The sequence below is a fragment of the Microtus ochrogaster genome, chromosome 5 (assembly GCF_000317375.1).
Source record: "Microtus ochrogaster isolate Prairie Vole_2 chromosome 5, MicOch1.0, whole genome shotgun sequence".
Taxonomy (NCBI): domain Eukaryota; kingdom Metazoa; phylum Chordata; class Mammalia; order Rodentia; family Cricetidae; genus Microtus; species Microtus ochrogaster.
This window is the reverse complement of record NC_022012.1, coordinates 92,731,364-92,740,817: the sequence shown is the minus strand read 5'-3', so window position 1 is coordinate 92,740,817 and position 9,454 is coordinate 92,731,364. Positions and strand designations below refer to the sequence as shown.

Sequence of the window (9,454 nt, the reverse complement as noted above, 5' to 3'; positions counted from 1 at the left end):
GCCACGATGCGTGTAGACGATGATGGGAATGGATGCTAGTTGGGCTGGACAAGAGAGAGGGTGAATGCTGAAATCCCATCAGCGAGGACCAGTGCCTGCTCAAACTGTGTGGATGCCCCAAGGGTCTGTGGTTAGGGTTACTACTTTAGTAATGTTTTTCAAGATTCCCCAGGGGGATTCCTGAAACAGGGTCACCTAGCAATGCCACTGCTGGCTCCAGTGAAACCAACACCTCGAGTATCATTTCCAGGAGGAGCCCGATTTTCGCTGGGATCCCAGAGGTCTCCATGTTCATATATATGTGTGTGTATGTATATATGTATGTGTGTATGTGTTTGTATGAGTACATTATGTATGTACACACACATTTATTTACTTACTGGGGGCATGTGCAGAACTGGAGGAATTGATGTTGTTCTACCATGTGGGTTCCAGGGACTGAACTCAGGCTGTCGGGCTCAGCAGCCAAATGCCTTTATCCACAGAGCCATCTTTCTGGTTCCTGATTTGTGTTAAATGGAAGGCCATGAGTATTATGGTCTTTGGTTTAAGTGTATCCTGTCAGATTCCCAGACAAATCCTTCAGGTAATGCCCTATGTGGGTGTGCTCAGACAGCACATGTCAGCCTGTGTTGGCCTGAGATGTCTGATTGGGGGGCGCTGTTCAGGGTGTCAAACTGCTCAGGGTTAAGTTGGGGCGCACTATATTAGGGTCTGTCTATTCACTACTGACAAATCAGAAGCCTCAGTCACTAGAGGAGATAAACAAGTCTCTGTTGACACAGCATTCACTTCCTATGAGCATGCGCAGTGACTGTAGGCCCCCAGGTAAGGCTGTGTAAACACTACGGTTTCCCACAGTGACAGCAAGTTCAAATTGTTTTTATGGACTGTGGAAAAGGACTGGCTGAGGTCAGTGTGTAACAACCACGAGCATTGGCCGACAACTGAAGTCCTGGCTTTGTGCATGTGCCAGGAGCCACGATTCTCTAGGTGCCCACGAGAGGGTGCTGATGGCTCACTACTCGCTATAAGCATCTCCTGCAGTTTAACTGCATCTGTCCCTGGTACCTTACCTTCCCAGTTTAACACCTGTGGCCTCCCAAGGGGGTAGCAATGCTCACACTTTTCTTTCCCGATGTGAGTCAACTCCCCCAGCTTCTAACCAGTCAATGACATGAATTCATTCGGACTGGATGCTGGTGACCAGGGACTGAGGGCCTTTTCTGACTTCACGGGATACTGTCTCCTTCCTGTCTTACAGTCATGGCTAGCATGGACTAAGAATCGTATCTCTGCTCCCCAGACTGCATGTCTTGCCCGGTAGGCTTCAAGGGCTGCTTTCAGGGAGAATATGTGAGAGCAAACTGGCACTAAAACCAGCTTCCTTCTATGACAGTGAGACCCGGAGACCCTTCTGTGTTCTTTCTAGGTCACAACAGACAGCCCTGCATGAAGTCTGTCAGCACCTAGACACTCCAAGAACTTTGAACTTTAGACTCTTTGTACCGTAACACAATGACACAGCTCTCTGTAATTGCTGTTTGAGACAGGGTCTCCAGATGCCCGGGCTGGCCTTAGACTTTTGATCCTGTTTCTACCTTCCAAGTGCTGGAGCTCCAGGCATGTCACCACACCGAGATCTGGGATTGCTTCTTGTGCGAAGTCTGTTCGCTAGTTTAGGATGAGGCAGGAGACTCAAGCTGGTGCTGTTGGCGGCCAAGAGCAGAGCTATGGGCCACAGCAATCCGCCTGTTTGACTCATGTTGAATAAAATTTACCATTTTGATCCCCATAGGCATGTCATTTAGTGCCTGGGATTTAGAGCACCCAAGTGCAGTGTGGCAACTGCCGGCAAGGGTGCCAACCCTTCAGGCATCGCCTTTCCCCACTCCGTGTGTCCTAACAAGCAGGGTCTACCCACCAGACTGCCAGTGAACACTGCCCTTCACTTACTAGGATGCCTGTGGAGCGTGCTTGGTGAGCAGACGTCTCCTGGGCTGTAGGCACCCACTCGTTCCTTCAGCTGGAAGGCCAGCTGGTGACACTCAAGATGTACCCCCAGTGTCTCCAGTTCTTTGGGGAACTGCCATCATGGCTGGGATGGAACTGTTCCTTCTCTGTCGGACACCACCCCCTCTTATGAGAACAGCCCGTCAGTATGAAGTCCCTTAGTAGGCAGGGCAGGCTGCTGCCTTGGCCTCCAGAGTGCCAGGTTGACAGGCCGAGGGACCTGTCTACTCTAGACTGGGCCTCAAAGTTTTCCTTTCGTAATGGTTTTGCTAGGATCTCTGTCAAGCCTGAAAGCCCAGGGACAAATTTATTTACCCGTTACTACTCTGTTTTGTACCCTGAAGCATAAAGCACCAGACAGAACGCAACTGGTATCTTTCCACAGGAAGACTGAGCCCGGGGAGCCCTCACTTCCTTTGGTCTCTGTCGAGCTGAGGGAATGAGGCCTGGCTCTCTGGCTGTTTTGACTGAGTCACCACTTATCCTGTGACTGGTTCTGTAAACCTGCAAACACCGTGCAAAAGACAAGTGAGAAACAAAAGCGGGGAGGTGGGGGCATGAAAACAGACACCAAGGAAATCCAAAGATAGGTCATACTTCAGGAGGGAACAGGCGGCCCTTTAACAGCCCAGCTGCTCTCAGTTGAGGCCAGTCAGGTGTCGTTTTCTTCCCAGCTTGGAGGCCTGCCTCGGCTTAATACAAGCCAATCTTCTAGGTGCTCGCTCAGCAAATGCACTCACACAGGGCTGTGCTGCAAGCTGAGGCTGTTGCTTTACAGTGCTCAGCCGTAGGGAGAATCAGACAACAGTAAGACAGAGAAGCTGTGGGACAGGGTCCCCCCCACCCCCTAACCCAAGATGGGATTTCTCTGTGTAGCCCTGACTGTCCTGGAACTCACTCTGTACACCAAGCTGGCTTCAAACTCAGAGATTCACCTGCTTCTACCTCCTAAGTGCTGGGTTAAAGGCATGCGCCATTACCACTTGCAGGACAGTTCTTAAAAGGCTGGGAAACGCTGGGCATGGTTACTCATGCCTTTAATCCCAGAACTCAGGGGGCTGGCTTAGAAAAAATCAATTACAAGATAGGGCAAAGGCAGCTGGTTACATACTCTGGTCCGGTCGCTCACAGGAGGCGGGGCGCAGGGCTGGTCAGGTGCAGGGACTGACACTGAGCCACCCCACTGCACTACGCAGGGCACACTACAATGCTTTTCTCTGCTTTGGCTAAATGGCATAATTTTTCTGCCAAACAAAAACCACTGTTTGACAAGACACCAGGACGCAGGCAGAAGAGCTGCCACTATCACCCCTGGCCCAATCACGTCCTTGGGTGCAGAGCAGAAGTATGGCTGCCAGGTGGGAAGCCCTGGCTGGCCCTCAACTCTGTCACTATCCAGCACTCTAGGAGTGCTAACCCAAAGCCCAACCACCCACCCTGAAGACAGTAGGCAGCACCACCCACACCCACAAGGCAGTGCAGAGACAGGCGTCTCTTCGGGATGGGCAATCATGGTGGCAGCTGTAACAGGGCTCTCTACCTGTTGACAATCTGCAGCTGAGGTTTCAGGGACAAGTGACAGTTCACGACCCTCCTTATCCTGAACCAGCAAGTAAAAACACAACCGTGAGGGACTGGCTGAGACGTGGGAGCATGGGTGCTCACAAAAGGACTCAGACTCTTCTTTTTATTGTTAAGCTGCAACGTACACGGTTTAATACAACGACAACAACAAAAACATGTAATAATTAAGTGAAAAACTGAACAATAAACACTCAAAACAAAATCTTTTCCATTGGAAACATGTTAGGATGAACTCGGGCTTTGTTCCCACCTGACCGCGATTTTCTCATGACTCAGGAGCCTCCATACCCCGTGTTTCCTGCAGGCACGCAGGTGTGAGTGCGAGTTTGAATCATTAAATAAATGCAAAGTCCGTCGTTTACTGTGGAGAGTCATCTCCCAAGGCAGCCAAATCGGGTCGAGGGAAAAAACCAGTTAAGAAACTCGCCACACGTTTGGGTTCATCTTAGAATCCGTGAACCTTCAGCTGTTCCTCCTTGACGATGCCAACCTGTAAGTAAAACTATGCTCAGCAGGATCACGACAGCAGTCAGCAGGTTGCAGCGACAGCCCCACACCGCATGCCACCAACAGCTGACAGCCCCCACACCCCTGCACACCTGCAAACGAGCCATCTCCAGGCCACTGAGCCGCACAGGCCGTATCGTTCCCAGCCAGTACTGCCCCTAACTGTCTCCGTCACTCCGCTTAATCTAGTCGTGTGCTTTTTACTGAGCAGGAAAGGAGTGCTGTCTCTTTAAAATGTTAGTTCTTAGAAGCAACCTCAAGGTCACACACAGTACCCAGTCACTCACCTCCAAAAGAAACTGGCAAATGTTCTTCCTTTGGTCACCTTGCAGCTGAATAACCTCTCCGTACTCGGGATGTTCAATCACAGTACCATTACAGGCAAATTTCTACGACACACAAAGTCAAATGCACAAAGGTTTTACATTCCCAGGACAAATGTCACTGCTCCAGCCGGGGTGACCGCTCCACAGAGCAGTGGCCTCTAGGACTCCCGCCCTCCAGAACCCAGTGTCTATGCAAATGAATCTGGAGCCACACGAAGGATTCTATTAAGGCAGACAGCAGCAACTAAACGGCTCACACTTCAGTGTACGAGCCAGGTAAACTCCAGTCTGAGATGGAGAACAAAGCAGCTTCCCTGGGCCTACGCACTAGTAGCCACCTGCTCCTGACGTCATCACCTTTTTGAAGGCTTTCACAAGTTTCTTTTTGTCATAATCGTCCGCAATGCCCTGCACAGTGGTCAGCGTCTTCCTGCCGTTCCGCTGCTGGATTCTTATATGAATGTAGTCCTCAGTCCCTGCCGGGAGTAAGTCGTCACCCTTAGTTGCATCAGCAAAGGGGTCTGCAGAGGGACAGGAAAAAAAATCCACAGCAGGAAAAAAAAATTAGGAAGCACTATGTAGGAAGGTGGTCCCTACAGATCGAGACGGCTGCGGCCGTGGGTCCAGGGCTGTGGCTTCATTTCTGCAGGGAAGGATGGGCTCACTGGAATACTAAGTCTTCCAAACGAGAAAGGCCTAAGCCTGCTGTGTGTGCCAATATTCAAGCTTAAAAAGACAACGCCACTGTTGAAGGCACCCTCCAATGAGACAAAAGACGTTTATGAAAACCTAATTTCATATAGCCACCACAAGAACGTGCGTCATCTGGCATCTCCATTATATTCCGACAACAGAAACATTCAAAACCACCCACCCCAACCAGTTAACATAGGAACTGAGCCTAGCAAAATAAAATAAACATATACAGACATGCTCTCTCAAGAGGTGTGAGCAACAACTTATGGCAAGCAGAGATAACAAGACAACTTCCACCCAAATCAGAGGCCTGTATCTACGCACCTTCATCAGCCACCTCTGAGGGCTGCTCAAAACCAGCTGGGGCCAGCTCTGCCCCCAGTTCCTGCCAGTTGCTGGTCCCTCAGGCACCCCACCCCCCACCCTGATCCTTATCTTCCTTGCTGACTGGAGTCTCAGATCTCCTAACCCTTGAGGGTCTCTAGTCTCCCAGCAAGGGCTGAGCCCCCCTCCCACTTGTGAGTCCTCTGAGAGTCACGGGTCCCCCAGCAGCCTGAAAGCTGTCAAGCTCCCCAGCTTCTGAGCCCCACCCTCCAGTCTCCTTAGAGCCCTGGCCAGCCCCGAGGCCCCAAGTGAGTCCCTAGAGTCCCTGCCTCCCCCGCCAGTGTCAGGTTCCCGGCAAACCCTCGTCTCTGCAAGCCTGCAGTACTCCATCCCCCTCTAAGTCTCCGAAGACCCCGGCCTCCCGTCCAGTGTCAAGTCTCCCCGCCTCTGGCTGGTCTCTCTGCGGCCCCAGCATGTCCCCCAACCCTCCTGTGAGTCCCCGAGGCCCACATCCTCGGGCCAGTGTCAAGTTCCCCAAGCCCCCGGCAGGACCCTTGGCCTCCTGTGGCTGGCAGAGCCAGACAAGGCCGGGTCTGAGGCCGGGAGGGATCCGTCCCCGTAGCCAGGGTCTCTGGGAGCCCCGTCGCCATCTTCTGGGCGCCGAGACAAAGCCCAGCGGGACGCGGGCGGCGGCCGGTGACTGGACCTTACCGAAAGATTGGAGGTTCTGGATAGTGGACATGCGACACTAGTGTGAGGCCGGTGAGGGGATAAAATTCCTGCGGGGCCCGCCCGGATCACCGTGTCAGGAGGCTGCAGCGGCGAGAAACGGAAATCAATGAAGCGGCGGAAGCCCGGTGCGCAGGAGGACGCAGAGGAGGAGGCGGCGGCGGCAGCGGAGCGCGAGCAGGGAGGCGGCGCTGCGGCTTCTCGCACAAAATGGCCGGCGCCGCGTATTTAGCTACGCGCGCCGCCGCCACGTGACCGCGCGCGCGCCCGCCCGCCCCGATCGCTGCGCCCGGGTCAGCAGGCGGGCGGGAGCCCACTGCGGGCAGCCGCGGTCCGTCCTGGCCGAGGCGCCGGCCGGGGCAACTTCCGGGTGCAGCGGCGAGAAACGCGCCCCCCGCGGTCTCGACTCGCGGCTCTCGGGGGCCGCACCTCTCTTCCTCCTGTTGCTCTCCGTCACCCCTACCCATCAGGGTTCCCGCAGAACGTGTGTGGGTGCCCCCTGGGAATCCGCAATTCTAACAAGCCCCAGGTGATTCGGATGCTGCAGACTTAATCTCGTTTGTCCCGGGTGTCACGATCTGGCCTCTAGCTGAGTCAGGTGTGCGTGGAACGAATATGCTACAAAACCTGCCCGACCTCTCCTTGGCGGGGCCTCCTGGTCCAGGGCAGGTTCTGAGCGGGATAGGTGCCTGGTACTAGGTGAAGTAAAGAGGAACCATGCACAAACATCGGCGGACAGTGGGGAGTTGGCTCTTCTATGCATCACCTAGACAGGCTTTCTAGACCAAAGTAGTAGACTAAAAATAAAATTTAGGTATTATTAATTTCTCTGTGGCCCAAGCCTATCGACTTCGTTCTGGGATAATTTTTGGGGACCTGATGCAAGACATATATGCCCCAATACAGTAAGTAGTCGACAAAGCAGTCTCTATAAGAAGCACAGGATACACAAAATGCATGTTTCCTCTTTTTTCTTACTAAATGTACATTACCACTCTATAGTGCATGGTTTCTCAGATGGACCCAAGGGTAGGTAGGACAGAGAAGAAAAAGTAACACAGAGAAGCTTTTAAAATTCCTTGAAATCTGGGGCTGGAGAGATGGCGCAGGCTTGCTCTCCTTTCACAGGACTACGGTTTCTTTCCCAGAACCCATGAGGGACAGCTCTCAACTGCCGGTATCCAGCTCCAGGGGGTCTGACGCCTTCTTATGGACTCTGTGGGCACAGTGCCCCCCCCTCACACACACACACACACACACACACACACACACACACACACTGAACTCTTCCAGGCCTCACTATCATTACAACAGTTAGTAGAACATAGCCTTCCATTTAGAAGTAAGGCTTGCATCAGAGGTATCCAGGAGCTACAATTATTTTTTAGCCATGCGATTAATAAAGACAGGTTAAAGACTCTTCTGTCGATGACTTTACTTTCATGTAATTTAGAGCTTTTGTGTAGCTTACATATAACTTACAGGTAGTTGTTGTGTGGCTTATATGAAGCTTAAATCTGATCTCTATGAGACAACATTGTTTGCGATCCAGAGAATCTCAAGCTTTTATAGAATAAACTGAAGTATTTAAAAATGTAGGTTTAAGTGGTAACAGCTTGGGTAAGGTGGTCATTTCTGGCTGTATTTCAGCAAGGAGCCTAGATGGGTCACAGAGAACAGCAGTGTGCACTAAGGATATCGGGAAGATAAAGGGTGATAGTTGGAAAAGAGAAGTTCCTGAGGTTAGAGGTAGACTCCAAACCAAGGTCTTAGCATCCATGTAGTAACAACGACAGGAAGTCAGCCAGAAGACCCGCGTGTCCACAGGGAGAGCACTCACCGGCTGTCCAGGAGAAATAGCTTTGCCTGACTCTTGGCCACAGGAGCTGTTTCTCTTGGTTCCTCATAAAGGGGACACTGTGATGTAGCCAGCAGCCACCCTGGCAGTTAGCCTGCAGCAGACACAGTGCTGGGGTTCACTCATTTCTACCTTAAGTCTGGTACTCATGGTGTGTGATTAGAGCCCTGGATCCTTGACCCTCCAGACTGTCTCCTGTACAGGATTTGTGACCACAACACTAGTGACTCAGCCGTCTCTCTTTAGTGAGTTCAGTCCACACACATCCCTGACTGCTGCACTTGGAATTCAGCGCCGCATCCTGCCAAGGCCAAGCTCTGCACGGGCTGTTCCTGGCCAGGCACTGAGACCCACATAAAAGATAAGAATGCAGACTGGTTACAGAGAGAGACGGGGGTTCCTCTCAGGGGCTCAACACTCCCGTTCAGCCTAGCTGAATCTCTCTTGCACAGAAGCCTACAATTCCTACTCCGTCTCTTTGCTCTCTCCTTCACAGGGCCACTACTTCCAGCTTCTCTGCCTCACAGTGCCTTCCCAGACCCCCAAACCTGTTGCATATCTTCCTCTGTCTTGATATCGCCTTCTCAAGGTGGCTAACTGACGCACCTGGCTCCAGATTGGTTGGTGAGAATGCAGAAAACTCCACCTTGGAAGAAGTATCTGATTATTTTTTAAATAAAATTATTTTTAGTATTCATTAATTGTTTTTATTTTCTTTCTTTCTTCCTTTCTTTCTTTCTTTTTGAGACAGGGTTTCTCTGTGTAACAGGCCTGGCTGTCCTGGAACTCACTTTGTAGACCAAACTGCCCTTGAACTCACAGAGATCTGCTTGCCTCTGCCTCCCGAGTGGTGGGATTAAGTGTGTGCCAATATGCCTGGCTTATCATTACTATTTTAATCATGTATATGTGTGTTTGTTTGTATAGGTATATGCATATGAGTACAGGTATCTGTACAGACCAGAGGTACCGTCAGTGAAGGGGTAGCAGGCCCAAGCATGCAAACACGGTACTGCCAGGTCTTGCCCTCTCCATTACTAAACCGTTAGATTACATCCTAAAGTTAGCCATCAAGGTCTTTGCCCTTATTTGACTACTTCCTTACGCCTGACTAAAACACCAAGGTCCAGCAGTCAAAATGCATTATTTGGCTACACTAGCTCACCTGTCCCACCAGGACTTTACCAACTCACCCCAGCACAGACTCACTCTTTTCTCCCTAACCTAGTCCTGCAAAAACACCCTCTGCTGCTTTTGCCTGATTCAGAGGCTGTGCCCTACACCCCTGCATGTCTGTCCGGGGTACTGAAAAATTGATGTCTGGGTGTGTTCCATGCTGACCCCAAGACTCTTCTCTAACTGGACCCTTCAGGATCTGGAGTTACAGCTAATGTGGATGCTGGGAATCAAACCCTGG

At 51.5% G+C, this 9,454-nt stretch overlaps 1 protein-coding gene across 1 annotated transcript; it reads right to left on the bottom strand.

Moving 5' to 3' along the window:
• Positions 1 to 3,674: 3,674 nt before the first annotated feature.
• Positions 3,675 to 6,387, bottom strand: Eif1b (eukaryotic translation initiation factor 1B). Its single transcript, XM_005348116.3, has 4 exons — positions 6,162 to 6,387; positions 4,788 to 4,951; positions 4,392 to 4,493; positions 3,675 to 4,087 (listed from the first exon to the last, which is right to left on the bottom strand). The coding sequence occupies exons 1-4, from the start codon at positions 6,190 to 6,192 to the stop codon at positions 4,043 to 4,045; spliced, it is 342 nt and encodes a 113-aa protein (XP_005348173.1). The 5' UTR covers positions 6,193 to 6,387; the 3' UTR covers positions 3,675 to 4,042.
• Positions 6,388 to 9,454: the final 3,067 nt, after the last annotated feature.

Excerpts from the sequence above, each read along its gene's own strand:
- Eif1b (XM_005348116.3), bottom strand. The coding sequence starts at position 6,192 with ATGTCCACTATCCAGAACCTCCAATCTTTCG. Across the intron at positions 4,952-6,161 it reads CCAGAACCTCCAATCTTTCG|ACCCCTTTGCTGATGCAACT; the intron begins GTAAGGTCCAGT and ends GTCCCTCTGCAG. Across the intron at positions 4,494-4,787 it reads TTGTGAAAGCCTTCAAAAAG|AAATTTGCCTGTAATGGTAC; the intron begins GTGATGACGTCA and ends TGTGTGTCGTAG.